Source organism: Oncorhynchus keta, chromosome 29 (assembly GCF_023373465.1).
Source record: "Oncorhynchus keta strain PuntledgeMale-10-30-2019 chromosome 29, Oket_V2, whole genome shotgun sequence".
NCBI classification, from domain to species: domain Eukaryota; kingdom Metazoa; phylum Chordata; class Actinopteri; order Salmoniformes; family Salmonidae; genus Oncorhynchus; species Oncorhynchus keta.
In genome coordinates this window covers 51,506,817-51,523,927 of record NC_068449.1, presented here as the reverse complement: position 1 = coordinate 51,523,927, position 17,111 = coordinate 51,506,817, and the positions used below count along the sequence as shown (strand labels likewise).

The following is a 17,111-nucleotide window of genomic DNA, read 5'->3' as shown; positions in this document are numbered from 1 at the left end:
CTCTCTCTGAGCCCCGTTCCCTCTCTCTCTCTGAGCCCCGGTCCCTCTCTCTCTCTCTGAGCCCCGGTCCCTCTCTCTCTCTGAGCCCCGGTCCCTCTCTCTCCTCATCAAGGTAGATCATATCACCATACTCCCCAACACCCCACTCCCGTCTACACAACAACACAATTACATTTGCTTCGGCTGTGAGAGAATTTGGTTGGATGATTTACTGAAGCAATCAACGCCATCTTGGACCGTTCGCTTTTCCCATAGAGAGAGAGAAAGTCATAATGCTTCAGAGAAAAAGAGAGAGACCAGTGGGACTGGGGGCCAGGGGCCCTCTTTCTCTCGGTCGGCAATCACCAGATTCTGCCTTTGATTATATTAGCATTAAACAACACCCTGACAGATATGACAAATAGGGGCATTAGAGCATGTCATTTATTCTCCACTCCCTCCCTCTCTCTCTCCAGAACCGCTAGGGTTCACTTCCCCTCCCCGACGTCCCCGCGCCCCGCTAGCCCACATCCACACTGCCCCGGTGACACCAGAACGGATGTGTAATCTCTCTAGATTACCTCTCTTTTGGAGAACAAGTGAAGTGAATAATGGGAAGTAAATGGGATGGAGGGGAGGAAAAGGGGAGGAGGAGGAAAAAGGCAGAGGAAAGGCGGTGTTTCTTTTTAAAATAAAACAGATTTTTAAAAAGCGCAGTGCGGTCTGAGAGAGAGGTGTCATTAATCAATTGTGTTTTCAGTTTTTTGTGGTGTTTTAAATAGGAAACCCCTCTTCTGCTAACAAACAAGGCCCAGCAGGGAATTAGTTATTATCCTGCATCTTTGGTGGTGTGTGTGTGTCTCTGCACTGTGGGGGTGTGTGTGTGTCTCTGCACTGTGGGGGTGTGTGTGTGTCTCTGCACTGTGGGGGTGTGAGTGTGTCTGCACTGTGGGGGTGTGTGTGTGTCTCTGCACTGTGGGGGTGTGTGTGTCTCTGCACTGTGGGGGTGTGAGTGTGTCTCTGCACTGTGGGGGTGTGAGTGTGTCTCTGCACTGTGGGGGTGTGTGTGTGTCTCTGCACTGTGGGGGTGTGAGTGTGTCTCTGCACTGTGGGGGTGTGAGTGTGTCTCTGCACTGTGGGGTGTGAGTGTGTCTCTGCACTGTGGGGGTGTGAGTGTGTCTCTGCACTGTGGGGGTGTGTGTGGGGGTGTGAGTGTGTCTCTGCACTGTGGGGGTGTGAGTGTGTCTGTGCACTGGGGGGTGTGAGTGTGTCTCTGCACTGTGGGGGTGTGAGTGTGTCTCTGCACTGTGGGGTGTGAGTGTGTCTCTGCACTGTGGGGGTGTGTGTGTCTCTGCACTGTGGGGGTGTGTGTGTGTCTCTGCACTGTGGGGGTGTGTGTGTCTCTGCACTGTGGGGGTGTGTGTGTGTCTCTGCACTGTGGGGGTGTGTGTGTGTCTCTGCACTGTGGGGGTGTGAGTGTGTCTCTGCACTGTGGGGGTGTGAGTGTGTCTCTGCACTGTGGGGGTGTGAGTGTGTCTCTGCACTGTGGGGGTGTGAGTGTGTCTCTGCACTGTGGGGGTGTGAGTGTATTTGTGTATTTCTGTGTATTTCTGTGTGTGTGTGTGCGTGTGCGTGTGCGTGTGTGTGAATGCATACGTGTGTGCGCTTACCTGTGTGTGTGCCTGCCTGAGTGTGTGTGCAGTGTATTAATACATGTAAATGTCCAGTCAGGACCAGCAGACCATGGCCTCTCCCTGATCCCTGCTCCCCACCATTAGCTGTGTGATATATCTCCAGTTTATTGACACCCAGCCCATTGATCTACTGCTGCACCACACCTGCTATGATTCCTTCATCTGGATTCATGAATCCTCGATCAGCACGGCACTGAATAAACTTGGACACAAAAAACAACCAAACAGAAGGGGAAGCTGCTAACCGGAATCAATGCAAAGCAGCATTTCCCCTCCACATCAGGTTGGCCCCAGCCACAGAGGAACGCTGAGGGCCACCAGGGTCAAAGGTGGACGGACAGGTCGGGAACCCTTGACCTTAATGCCAATATCAGCGGTCATTAAAGATGCCTTCTCTCTCGTTTGGAGAAAGGGAACGAGAGATTGGGGTGACTCTGGAATGGCCTGAGGGGAGCTGAGGAGGAGAGATAGGAAGAGATGGTTCCTCCATCTCTCCATCCTGGAGTTACTGCACTCAAGGTGAGGAAGATAGGGACGATAACTCAGATGGGGTGAAGAGGAGGGAGTGAGAGGGAGGGAAGGAAAGAGAGAGGTGGAGGTAAAGAGACAAAGATGGAAGACTTGCCTGAGAACAGAGCAGCATGACCAGCTCTACCACCGAACTGCTGGACTTCATACACATCAGACCTGGAGAAAGAAAGAAAGAAAGAAGGAAAGAAGGAAAGAAAGAAAGAAAGAAAGAAAGAAAGAAAGAGAGAGAAAGAGAGAAGGCGAAAGAGAGTGGAGAGAAGAGAGAAAGAAAGAGAGAAAGAAAGAGAGAGAGAGAAGAAGAGAGAGAAAGAAAGAAAGAAGAGAAAGAAAGAAAGAAAGAAAGAGAGAGGAGAGAGAGAGAAGGAGAGAGAGAGGAGAGTGGAGAGAGAGAGAGAGAGAGTTGAGAGAGAGAGAGAGAGAGAGAGAGAGAGAGACAGAGAGAGAGGAGAGAGAGAGAGCGAGAGAGGATGTGGAGAGAGCAAGAGAGAGAGAGAGAGAGAGCGAGAGAGGATGTGGAGAGAGAGCGAGAGAAGAGAGGAGAGAGAGAGAGAGAGAGAGAGAGAGAGGATGTGGAGAGAGAGCGAGAGAGAGGATGTGAGAGAGAGAGAGAGAGAGAGAGAGAGAGAGGAGAGAGAGAGAGCGAGAGAGGACGTGGAGAGAGAGAGAGAGAGAGAGAGAGAGAGAGAGAGAGAGAGAGAGAGAGAGAGAGAGAGGATGTGAGAGAGAGAGAGAGAGAGAGAGAGAGAGAGAGAGAGACGTGGAGAGAGAGAGAGAGAGAGAGAGAGAGAGAGAGAGAGAGAGGAGAGAGAGAGAGAGAGAGGACGTGGAGAGAGAGAGAGAGAGAGAGAGAGAGAGAGAGAGAGAGAGAGAGAGAGAGAGAGAGAGAGAGAGAGAGAGAGAGAGTGGAGAGAGAGAGAGAGAGAGAGAGAGAGAGAGAGAGAGAGAGAGAGAGAGAGAGAGAGGACGTGGAGAGAGAGAGAGAGGGACGTGGAGAGAGAGAGAGGAGTGGAGAGAGAGAGAGGGACGTGGAGAGAGAGAGAGGACGTGGAGAGAGAGAGAGGAGAGAGAGAGAGAGAGAGAGGAGAGAGAGAGAGAGAGAGAGGACGGGAGAGAGAGAGAGAGAGAGTGGAGAGAGAGAGGAGTGGCGAGAGAGAGAGGACGTGGAGAGAGAGAGGACGTGGAGAGAGAGAGAGGGACGTGAGAGAGAGAGAGGACGAGAGAGAGAGAGAGAGGACGTGGAGAGAGAGAGAGGAGAGAGAGAGAGAGAGGACGTGGAGGAGAGAGAGAGAGAGAGAGAGAGAGAGAGAGAGGACGTGGAGAGAGAGAGAGAGGAGGACGTGGAGAGAGAGAGAGAGAGGACGTGAGAGAGAGAGAGAGAGGAGGAGAGAGAGAGAGAGGGACGTGGAGGGAGAGAGAGAGAGGAGGAAGAGAGAGAGAGAGAGAGGACGTGGAGAGAGAGAGAGGACGTGGAGAGAGAGAGAGAGAGGACGTGGAGAGAGAGAGAGAGAGGACGTGGAGAGAGAGAGAGGACGTGGAGAGAGAGAGAGGACGTGGAGAGAGAGAGGACGTGGAGAGAGAGAGGACGTGGAGAGAGAGAGGACGTGGAGAGAGAGAGGGGACGTGGAGAGAGAGAGGACGTGGAGAGAGAGAGGACGTGGAGAGAGAGAGGACGTGGAGAGAGAGAGGACGTGGAGAGAGAGGACGTGGAGAAAGAGGGAGAGAGAAAGCGAGAGAAAGCGAGAGAGAAAGCGAGAGAGAAAGCGAGAGAGAAAGCGAGAGAGAAAGCGAGAGAGAGGGGGGATAGAGAGACAAGGAGAGAATGAAAGTTTAAACTAAAATACAAGCTCACTGCCATGACAACCATTTTGGCTGCCTTCTTCAGTAAAAATGTAGACGTGTGTAGTAGTGTGTGCACGCTCCAATGAACCCACACACAAACACAATCTGACTATAAGTACCTAATCCGGCGACATCTGCGTGGGGACAGAGTAGTATTGATGTGGCCTAATGAGTGGACATGATGTTACTGTAAACTAATACATATTGGGCCTTGTATTACAGGCTGAGACGTGGTTCAGCATATGTCTCATTGATCCTATAGTGGTGGAAGGTCTGAGGGGAAGAGGGGGGCAGTGGGTGGGGGCAGTGGAGTGGCCAGGGGTCATTTCATATGCAGAGAGGAAAAGGGACCTCTGCATTCTCAGTTACTCTAGTCTATGCACGCCAACGCACACACGTATGTATGGATACACACACATAATCCCCCCGCACTCTCAGACACACACACAAATCCCTAACCCCTCCCCCCCCATCCCCCTGCAGCTATCAATCAACTTTCCATTTTGTTTGGTGGCAGTAGACATCCCAAACACTCCCATTAGTGGGCTGACCCCTGACCCAGGCCTCTAGGACCTGCCCCTCCCCTCACTGTACCGCAGCACAGCTACAATCAGTTAGTTAAAACTGATCCACTCTACTGAGGCCTTTACCAGCCTTGATGTCATTACCAAAGGGCCTGTGTTAGTGCTGTTTAGATGAAGAAGCGTGTGAAATGGCCCGTAATTCTGCAGTGTGTATACTAGTGTGGCTGTGTCTGAGGGTGGGATGGTAAGTTTAGCCCTCAGATCATTGACAGTCAGGTCGGAAATCTAGAGAAACCTTTTATTGAGATAAGTGGTCCATAGAAAAGACGAGTTTGATATCATTATAATGTAGTGTGTGTGTAAGGACTTTGTGACATCTGCTGATGTATGTTTGTGTGGGAATCCATGTGGTCCTTGATGCTCTCTAGACGGGTACTTACTGGTGCCCTCGATGAGGAGCTCCTGTCCGTGACTACCCAGCAGGGTGCGAGAGAGGAAGGGGGCAAAGTCCACAAAGATCTCTCTCAGTAGGGGGGCAGCCTTATCCAGAGCATGCTCCAGTCTCTCTGAGATACTGAGGGGAAGATGAGACACTCATATTCAAACACATGCACATTACGTGTTTACACCAGGCAAATATGTAGAATAGAATATTAAATTGCATAGAGGAGACTTTATAACTGAAATTGATCCACAAAGCAGCAGATAAAACCACTACAGAATACAGTCGAACATCACAACACAAATAGAGAAAAATTAAGAGTGTGTGTGAGAGAGAGAGAGAGAGAGAGAGAGAGAGAGAGAGAGAGAGAGAGAGAGTGTGTGTGTGATGTATCACCTCATACTGGGGGCTGTGTCCCGGGTCATTGGGGACAGCGTGGGGACAGATGGCAGGTTGGCGCTGGCTGATCCTGGTAGAAACCAGAGAGCCTCATTATTAGTCTGGGAGCAAGACAGGACAGTAGACACACACGAACAGAAGAGCATACACACACACACACACACACACACCTCCCTCATCCACCTCAATACATTTCTACATAAAGAAAGGAGTGGAGTATAAATGTGGTTTCTGGAGATAATCCAGTGGTTCATTATTAGTATCATTATCAGTATCATTATTAGCATCAGTATCATCATCATTATTACTATCATTATTAGCATCATTATCAGTATTGGTATCATTATTAGTATCATTATTAGCATCGTTATCAGTATCGGTATCGTTAGTATCATTATTAGTATCGGTATCATCATTAGTATCAGTATCATTATTAGCATCATTATCAGTATCATTATTAGTATCAGTATCATTATTAGCATCAGTATCATTATTAGCATCAGTATTATTATTAGTATCATTATTACCATCAGTATCATTATTCGTATCATGATTAGTATCAGTATCATTATTCGTATCATGATTAGTATCAGTATCATTATTAGTATCAGTATCATTATTGGTATCAGTATCATTATTAGCATCAGTAACAGCATTATTAGCATCAGTAACAGCATTATTAGCATCAGTAACAGCATTATTAGCATCAGTAAGAGCATTATTAGCATCAGTAACAGCATTATTAGCATCAGTATCATTATTAATATCAGTATCATTACTAGTAGCAGTATCGTTATGAGTATCATTATAAGTATTAGTATCATTATTAGTATCAGTATCATTATTAGCATCAGTATCATTATTAGTATAATTATTAGCATCATTATTACTATCATTATTACTATCATTATTAGTATCATTATTAGTATCATTATTAGCATCATTATCAGAATCAGTATTATTATTAGTATCATTATTACCATCAGTATCATTATTCGTATCATGGTTAGTATCAGTATCATTATTGGCATCAGTATCATTATTAGTATCAGTATCATTACTAGTAGCATTATCGTTATGAGTATCATTATTAGTATCAGTATCATTATTAGTATCAGTATCGTTATGAATATCATTATTTGTATCAGTGTCATTATTAGTATCATTATTAGTATCATTATTAGCATCAGTATTATTATTAGTATCAGTATCAGCATTATTAGTATCAGCATTATTAGTATCAGTAGCATTATTAGTATCATTATAATTATCATTAGTATCATTATCAGCATCAGTATCAGTATCATTATTAGTAGCAGTATCATTATTTGTATAATTATTAGCATCAGTATCATTATTAGTATCAGTATTAGCATCAGTACCATTATTAGTATTAGTATCCTTATTAGTATCATTAGCATTATCGGGCGGCAGGGTAGCCTAGTGGTTAGAGCGTTGGACTAGTAACCAAAAGGTTGCAAGTTCGAATCCCCGAGCTGACAAGGTATAAATCTGTCGTTCTGCCCCTGAACAGGTAATCAACCCACTGTTCCTAGGCCATCATTGAAAATAAGAATATGTTCTTAACTGACATGCCTAGTAAAATAAAGGTTAAATTAAAATTAGTATTAGTATCATTATCATTACTGATATCATTATTGGTACCATTATTAGCATCAGTATCATTATTAGTATTAGTATCGGTATCAGCATTATTAGTATCAATATCATTATTAGTATCAGTATCATTATTAGTATCAGTATTAGTATCATTACTAGTATCAGTATTAGTATCATTATTAGTATCAATATCATTATTAGCATCAGCATCATTATTAGTATCAGTATCATATTATTAGTATCATTATTAGCATCAGTACCATTATTAGTATCAGTATCCTTATTAGTATCCTTATTAGTATCCTTATTAGTATCCGTATTAGTATAATTAGTATCAGTATCATTATCATTATTAGCATCAGTATCATTATTTGCATCAGTAGCATTATTAGTATCAGTATCATTATTAGTATCAGTATTAGTATCATTATTAGTATCATTATCAGTATCATTATTAGTATCAGTATCATTATTTGTATCAGTATCATTATTAGCATCCGTATCATTATTAGTATCAGTATTAGTATCATTATTAGTATCATTATTAGCATCAGTATCAATATTTGTATCAGTATCAGTATCAGCATCAGTATCATTATTAGCATCAGTATCAGTATCATTATCAGTATCATTATTAGTATCATTGTTAGTATCAGTATCGTTATTAGTATCCGTATCATTATTAGTATCAGTATCATTATTCACATCAGTATCATTATTAGCATCAGTATCATTATTAGTATCAGTATTAGTATCATTATTAGTATCATTATTAGTATCATTATTAGCATCAGTATCAATATTTGTATCAGTATCAATATTTGTATCAGTATCATTATTAGCATCAGTATCAGTATCATTATCAGTATCAGTATCATTATTAGTATCATTGTTAGTATCAGTATCGTTATTAGTATCCGTATCATTATTAGTATCAGTATCATTATTCGCATCAGTATGATTAACAGTATCATTATTAGCATCATTATTAGCATCAGTACCATTATTAGTATCAGTATCCTTATTAGTATCCTTATTAGTATCAGTATCATTATTAGTATAATTATTAGTATCAGTATCATTATTAGCATCATTATCAGTATCATTATGATTATTAGTATCATTATTGGTATCATTATTAATATCAGTATTAGCATCATTATCAGTATCAGTATCATTATTAGCATCAGTATCATTATTAGTATCAGCATCATTATTAGTATCAGTATCATTATTAGTATCATTATTAGCATCAGTACCATTATTAGTATCAGTACCATTATTAGTATCCTTATTAGTATCAGTATTAGTATAATTATTAGTATCAGTATCATTATTAGCATCAGTATCATTATTAGTATCAGTATCATTATTAGTATCATTATCAGTATCATTATCAGTATCAGTATCATTATCATTATTCATATCATTATTCGTATCAGTATCATTATTCGTATCAGTATCATTATTAGCATCAGTATCATTATTAGTATCAGTATTAGTATCATTATTAGTATCATTATCAGTATCATTATTAGCATCAGTATCAATATTTGTATCCGTATCAGTAACAGCATCATTATTAGCATCAGTATCAGTATCATTATCAGTATCATTATTAGTATCATTGTTAGTATCAGTATCGTTATTAGTATCTGTATAATTATTAGTATCAGTATCATTATTCGCATCAGTATGATTAACAGTATCATTATTAGCATCATTATTAGCATCAGTACCATTATTAGTATTAGTATCCTTATTAGTATCAGTATTAGTATAATTATTAGTATCAGTATCATTATTAGCATCATTATCAGTATCATTATGATTATTGGTATCATTAGTGGTATCATTATCATTACTGATATCATTATTAGTATCATTATTGGTATCATTATTAGTATCAGTATCATTATTAGTATCAGTATCAGCATTATTAGTATCGGTATCAGCATTATTAGTATCGGTATCAGCATTATTAGTGTCAGTATCAGCATTATTAGTATCCGTATCATTGTTAGTATCAGTATCAGCATAATTAGTATCCGTATCATTGTTAGTATCAGTATCAGTATTAGCATCATTATCAGTATAAGTATCATTATTAGCATCAGTATCATTATCAGTATCATTATTAGTATCAGTATCATTATTAGCATCAGTACCATTATTAGTATCAGTACAATTATTAGTATCCTCATTAGTATCAGTATCAGTATTCATATAATTATCAGTATCAGTATAATCATTAGTATCAGTATCATTATTAGTATCAGTATCATTATTAGTATCATTATCAGTATCATTATTAGTATCAGTATCATTATTCGTATCATTATTCGTATCAGTATCAGTATCATTATTAGTATCAGTATCATTATTAGTATCAGTATCATTATTAGTATCAGTATTAGTATAATAATAAAAATATAATAATATCAATATTAGTATCATTATTAGCATCAGTATCATTATTAGCATCAGTATCATTATTAGTATCAGTATCAGCATCAGTATCATTATTAGCATAAGTATCAGTATCATTATCAGTATCATTATTAGTATCATTATTAGCATCAGTATCAGCATTATTAGTATCAGTATCATTGTTAGTATCAGTATCGTTATTAGTATCCGTATCATTATTTGTATCAGTATCATTATTAGTATCCGTATCATTATTAATATCAGTATCATTATTAGCATCGGTATCATTAACAGTATCATTATTAGCATCTGTATCATTATTAGTATCTGTATCATTATTAGTATCAGTATCATTATTAGCATCAGTATCATTAACAATATAATTATTAGTATCAGTATCATTATTAGTATCAGTATTAGCATCAGTACCATTATTAGTATTAGTATCCTTATTAGTATCAGTATTAGTATCATTATCAGTATCATTATTAGCATCAGTATCAATATTTGTATCAGTATCAGTATCAGCATCAGTATCATTATTAGCATCAGTATCAGTATCATTGTTAGTATCAGTATCGTTATTAGTATCCGTATCATTATTAGTATCAGTATCATTATTCACATCAGTATGATTAACAGTATCATTATTAGCATCAGTACCATTATTAGTATCAGTATCCTTATTAGTATCCTTATTAGTATCAGTATTAGTATCATTATTAGTATAATTATTAGTATCAGTATCATTATTAGCATCATTATCAGTATCATTATGATTATTAGTATCATTATTGGTATCATTATTCATATCAGTATCATTATTAGTATCAGTATCATTATTAGTATCAGTATCAGCATTATTAGTATCAGTATCAGCATTATTAGTATCAGTATCAGCATTATTAGTATCCGTAACAGCATTATTAGTATCCGTAACAGCATTATTAGTATCCGTATCAGCATAATTAGTATCCGTATCATTGTTAGTATCAGTATCAGTATTAGCATCATTATCAGTATGAGTATCATTATTAGCATCAGTATCATTATCAGTATCATTATTAGTATCAGTATCAGTATCATTATTAGCATCAGTACCATTATTAGTATCAGTACCATTATTAGTATCCTTATTAGTATCAGTATCGGTATTAGTATAATTATTAGTATCAGTATCATTATTAGCATCAGTATCATTATTAGTATCAGTATCATTATTAGTATCATTATCAGTATCATTATCAGTATCAGTATCATTATCATTATTCATATCATTATTCGTATCAGTATCAATATCATTATTAGTATCAGTATCATTATTAGTATCAGTATTAGTATCATTACTAGTATCAGTATTAGTATCATTATTAGTATCAATATCATTATTAGCATCAGCATCATTATTAGTATCAGTATCATATTATTAGTATCATTATTAGCATCAGTACCATTATTAGCATAAGTATCAGTATCATTATCAGTATCATTATTAGTATCATTATTAGCATCAGTATCAGCATTATTAGTATCAGTATCATTGTTAGTATCAGTATCGTTATTAGTATCCGTATCATTATTCGTATCAGTATCATTATTAGTATCCTTATCATTATTAATATCAGTATCATTATTAGCATCAGTATCATCAACAGTATCATTATTAGCATCAGTATCATTATTAGTATCTGTATCATTATTAGTATCAGTATCATTATTAGTAGCAGTATCATTATTTGTATAATTATTAGCATCAGTATCATTATTAGTATCAGTATTAGCATCAGTACCATTATTAGTATTAGTATCCTTATTAGTATCAGTATTAGTATAATTATTAGTATCAGTATCATTATTAGCATCATTATCAGTATCATTATGATTATTGGTATCATTAGTGGTATCATTATCATTACTGATATCATTATTAGTATCAGTATCAGCATTATTAGTATCGGTATCAGCATTATTAGTGTCAGTATCAGCATTATTAGTATCCGTATCATTGTTAGTATCAGTATCATTATTAGTATCAGTATTAGCATTATTATCAGTATCATTATTAGCATCAGTATCATTATCAGTATCATTATTAGTATCATTATTAGCATCAGTACCATTATTAGCATCAGTACCATTATTAGTATCAGTACCATTATTAGTATCCTTATTAGTATCAGTTTCAGTATTAGTATAATTATTAGTATCAGTATCATTATTAGCATCAGTATCATTATTAGCATCAGTATCATTATTAGTATCAGTATCATTATCAGTATCATTATTAGTATCATTATCAGTATCATTATCAGTATCATTATTAGTATCAGTATCATTATTCGTATCATTATTCGTATCAGTATCAGTATCATTAGTAGTATCAGTATCATTATTAGTATCAGTATCATTATTAGTATCAGTATCATTATTAGTATCAGTATCATTATTAGCATCAGTATCATTATTAGCATCAGTATCATTATTAGCATCAGTATCATTATTAGCATCAGTATCATTATTAGTATCAGTATCATTATCAGTATCATTATTAGCATCAGTATCATTATTAGCATCAGTATCATTATTAGTATCAGTATCATTATCAGTATCATTATTAATATCAGTATCATTATTAGTATTAGTATCATTACTTGCATCAGTATCAGCATTATTAGTATCAGTATCGTTATTAGTATCAGTATCAGTATTAGTATTAGTATTAGCTGAGCCTTGGGGCGGCAGGGTAGCCTAGTGGTTAGAGCGTTGGACTAGTAACCGAAAGGTTGCAAGTTTGAACCCCCGAGCTGACAAGGTACAAAATCTGTCGTTCTGCCCCTGAACAGGCAGTTAACCCACTGTTCCTAGGCCGTCATTGAAAATAAGAATTTGTTCTTAACTGACTTGCCTGGTTAAATAAAGGTAAAATAAAAAAATAAAAAAATTTGTATCATTAGTAGTATGAGTATCATTATTAGCATTAGTATCAGTATCAATATTAGTATCATTATTAGCATCAGTATCCGTATCATTATTAGTTTCAGAATCATTATTAGCATCATTATCAGTATCATTATTAGCATCAGTATCATTATCAGTATCATTATTAGTATCAGTATCATTATTAGTGTTATTATCATTATTAGTATCATTATCAGTATTAGTATCATTACTAGTCTGGTAGCAGGATATGACAATACATTGGCCCTCCTCCACACCAATACATTACTGCACTGAAGGAACGAGTGGCTCAATAAATCTGGTTTCAGAGCGTTTCCATTCTAATGTTCCAGAATGGGTGGATGTATGTGTGTGTGGGATAAGTGTAGTGTAATTGTCTGGTGTTAGATAGTGGATGATGTAGAGCTGCCTCCGTACAGCTTCCTTCCACTTGGGCACAGATCATTTTGTTCATGTATGGCCTAATTAATGCTACATTCATCAGGGAATATTCATGCAGATTTTTTTTTGCAAACCAGCATGGATATTAGCAGGGTTTTCCTTTTACACACCACTATGCATACAGGATTTGTTTGCCTTTTGAGCTGATATTGGACTGAACAATTTGAAAATGTTCCGGTAAATAGTGAAAATTATTTTATATAAAGTAAGCAAAAAAGTATACTTTTTTTAATGAACACATTTGCTTTCATCGCTTTGGGCACATATTCATGAAATGACTTCCAGGTGCTTTACGACACCGTCCTCGCGGCAGAGACACACGAGTCTATAACGTCTACAAAGCACAACGTTTGATTGATCTGGCAATAAATTCTATTTCACTGTCACCCATAAATTCCATAATGCCCGGCAGAATACATGGAGGCGAATCCTCTGGTGTTCGGTGGGCTTGTTTTCCCAGCAGTAAGGGAAGGTCTCAGAGCGGGGATAACTCTTAGGGAATGACAGGCTGTGGACTGGAATGTGTGTGTGTGGACACGGGGCCCCGTCTTTAAGCACCACTGTGCTGTGTGGCCCGCTGAGAGGCTCCCGGTGGACATGAAGTAGCTCCTTCAAACAGTGGAGGAGTAAATTAACTTATCTCCATTAATCCTCCCACTGGCCCCCCTTAAACCCACACACACACACACTCTATCGCCTTTCACACACACTCCTCTCAAACTGCACACACACACTTACGCAAACATTTCCCACCTAAAACACACACACACACACACACACACACACACACACACACACACACACACACAGAACATGAAAGGAAATGTCAATAGGTCTTCTGCCCAGTGTTTACCGACTGTCACCATGGACTAAAGGAGTCCTACTCCACTCAATAGACAAGACTTCTACTTGAGTTGAAAGAAATTTGAGCACTTTTATTAAGCTGAGCCTGGTGCATAGAAAACCATGTGGACTTGATATAGTTTATACATTAATCTATGATTCTATAACTTGTTATGCATAATTTATCATTCATATACACTGTATAATTCCTAGTTCTATGACACACAGAATATCACTCCTTCTTTACCTAATGTAAACATGGCATCATCACATTTAAGCCAAACCTAAATAAATACCCCATTAAGACCGAATAAAAGTCCGTATTAGGGCTGCAGTCAGAGTACTGTACTATATAGTGTCTGACAGTGATCCCTGATAACGCACTAATCCTGTAATAATGCTGCTCGGTCTGCCTGCTCTGCTGTGTTCCAGGCTAACTGGATTACACAGCGTGGAGGGAACATTTAGAAAGACACACTGAAATACTATCCTACATTTTATTCATCTAGCAGACACTCTTATCCAGAGTGACTTACATGAGCAATGAGGGTTAAGTGCCTTGCTCAAGGGCACATCGGCAGATTTTTCACCAAGCTGGCTCGGGGATTACAGGCCCAACGTTCTTAACCACTAGGCTACCTGCCGCCTTATACTGAGGGACTGATCTATGGAACCTAACATATAAGTACTGCGAAGGCTTACGGAGGCTGATTAGGGACTATGGTATCAACACAGGTTTTAGGAAGAGGATAAGACGACTCTTTTACTGTCAGATAAGCTGCAAAATGCATCATACGGTGACACTGTGTATTTTGAAAGTTCAATATCTTGAAAACTTCACTGCAGACAAGCAAAACATTTCGGGACTGTATCAACAGTGGTCTAATGAAGCAAATACCAAAAGACTGTTTTTTGACAGGTATTTTCCTTGGGCTTGGCTAGCTGGAATTCTTGGTGTTGTCACTGACTACTTCTTCAATGCAGCTCTGACGTGCAGTCTCCGTAGCATGGTAACCTTACTGCTGGGACACCTAACATACCTCCTAATGTCTGGGACTCACCGGCTGCAGCCTCAGCGGTGGTGCTCTGGGAGGCATCGCCCGTGGAAACCACGGCAACGTTGTTGACTGGTGTCCCGGTAGCCGCCACGGAAGCGGTGGCTGATGGGACAGGAGTGGAGGAGCCTGGGGACGGAGCCCCGCCCACCTTCTTGGGCGCCACCCGAACGCTTCTGTAAAAGATGAGAGTAAATATGAAAATGTGTGTTGAATACTATTAAAACACACATTTAAAATCCATTCCTTGAGACATCTGACTAACTAAGGACATAAGAACAGAACTTTTGTCATTCTAGAATATAAACAATAGTGATGTCAGTTTAGTAGGCATAATGCATAGTGAGATGTGATTGATAAGACACAGGCTGCAGCATGCGAAAACAACAGTACAGGATCCCATTTAGTCAGTAGAGTCATTAGAGGCCTATTTCCCTGACACAGAATATTCAGTAATGGCTGCATCCATCTTGCCTGAAATCGATTGGCTCCCTGCAGCACTCACTCAGTAAGTCAGTAAACATTGTGATTTATTAGCGGAAAGTGGGCCCATCCACCATTACAAATCATATTAAAGCTTCAATACATTGTTAGGGATGTGACCACGACAACATAACAAAATGTGGCAAATCTAGATTCTGGCTCGGAGACAAATGGAGCACATACGACAGAAAAGCAGGAATTCCTGATAAATAAATCTGATAAATCTGATGTATTTTGGTGATAAGCTAGAAGGAATAGATCATTCAAAGGTATCAGCAGATGAACCTGCTCTTTCTTACACAATATAGCTCAAAGAAAAGAAGCTACCGCACATTGTTCTTGCTATGCATCCCATTTGGTTTGAGCCAACAGTTGGGACACAGCCTTTGTAGTGGTTTTACTCTTCTACTGTTATTTTAAACACATGGATGGCAGACATGGTCATAGACCCACAGCAGAAGCTGTAGTAAACTACTTTACTCTTAGGATACCTTAGGTTACACTAGGGGTGGGCAACATGCGGCCCGCGGACAGGATCCGGCCTGCAAGCCCATTCATTCTGTGTCCCGCTGGAGCTTTTGTTAGGGGGAGGGAGGTTTGTTTTGGTTAAAAAGCACTCCAGGACACTCTTCAACGTCTACAAATAGATAGAAGGTACGTAGACGTTATAATGACCCTATGTGTTTACACTGTATACTATGGGCCAGTGTTGGAGGTCCTGGTCTACCCCCATCCATAACACAGTGGTCTGGTGTAGGTTAAGGCAGGCCCCACGCACCTCTCTGAGTCAGAGGGGTTGGGTTAAACGCGGAAGACACATGACGAGGTATCCCCCCTTTCCCTGACCAATGCTGTATCATGCTGTATCTCTACAGTATGGGTTCTAGTGTACTACCATACGTAACATATAGTGGTCTGGTGTACTACTTGAGTCACAGGTTACTAATACCAGTGTATCCCTCTCCCTAGGGGCCAGTGCTGTAGGAGACCTGGTGCTCTCCTATCAATAACATCCTTACAGGAAGAGAGCGGAAACAGCGTCTGGATAAAGCTGTCAGTTTAAACTAGGCTTCCTGACAGGCCAGTGGCCCTATCAAAGTAGACCTGGGCCTTCTTATCAGTGCTGACACAGAGGGAGCATGGCCTAATCACTACCTACTGGTCAAACACACACACACACACACACACACACACACACGCACACACACACACGCACACGCACACGCACACACAGAAAGAAAGAGAGAGAAACACAGACACACACACACACACAGAAACACACACATGCACACAGAAACACACACAGAGAGGAGTATGTTGACTGGGCTTCAGTAGCTCCGCAGACAGAAAGCTGGCGTTGGTATCAAAGCAGGGCCTGGATGATTTAAGACGGCAGATGACACACATTAGGCTGAAGGTACTTTGGATGTTAAACACTGACTGGTTCTGACCCCGCTGTGATCTATGCTGCAGGATGATACAGTCTGGCTGCAGAAATACCAGCAACGGTTTAGTCTACTGTCTTCACACACACTGTTTAGTACATACAGGTAATGTTTTAGCTACTTCTGCTGAATGCACTTATTGCACGTTCCTCTGGATAAGAGTGTGTTGCCTAATTTCTCAAATGAAAACAATGTATTCCACAATGGTAGCTGTCTTATTTGGTGTTGTAGTCTTGTTTCTAGAACAGGGTTAATGTCCATAATGTATATTGTAAATTCCTTCCAATCCATCATTGAACAGGAATCAACTTCTGCTGGCTATTTTCAAGCATATCACAGGTTTATTGCCAATATGGCCACTCTATAATTGTGGTACTGTATCTGCTGTATCTGCTGTTCAAATGTTGAATCTGTGACATTAATATGAC

General features: G+C 39.1%; 2 protein-coding genes across 2 annotated transcripts in view; one reads left to right on the top strand and one right to left on the bottom strand.

The window, feature by feature from the left end:
- Nucleotides 1-1,784, top strand: part of LOC118377924 (serine/threonine-protein kinase DCLK2-like) — a 95,995-nt gene extending 94,211 nt beyond the window's left edge. Inside the window, exon 15 of the mRNA XM_052485236.1 lies at nt 1,777-1,784. Coding sequence (XP_052341196.1) covers nt 1,777-1,784 — 8 coding nt within the window. The remainder of the gene's footprint in view (nt 1-1,776) is intronic.
- A 16-nt stretch (nt 1,785-1,800) lies between these two features.
- LOC118374006 (lipopolysaccharide-responsive and beige-like anchor protein) overlaps nt 1,801-17,111 on the bottom strand; it is a 217,715-nt gene continuing 202,404 nt past the window's right edge. The window contains exons 31-35 of the mRNA XM_052485235.1: nt 14,762-14,931; nt 5,406-5,478; nt 5,008-5,141; nt 2,299-2,360; nt 1,801-1,875 (exon numbers count right to left, since the gene is read on the bottom strand). Of these exons, the coding sequence (XP_052341195.1) occupies nt 1,801-1,875; nt 2,299-2,360; nt 5,008-5,141; nt 5,406-5,478; nt 14,762-14,931 (514 nt within the window). The remainder of the gene's footprint in view (nt 1,876-2,298; nt 2,361-5,007; nt 5,142-5,405; nt 5,479-14,761; nt 14,932-17,111) is intronic.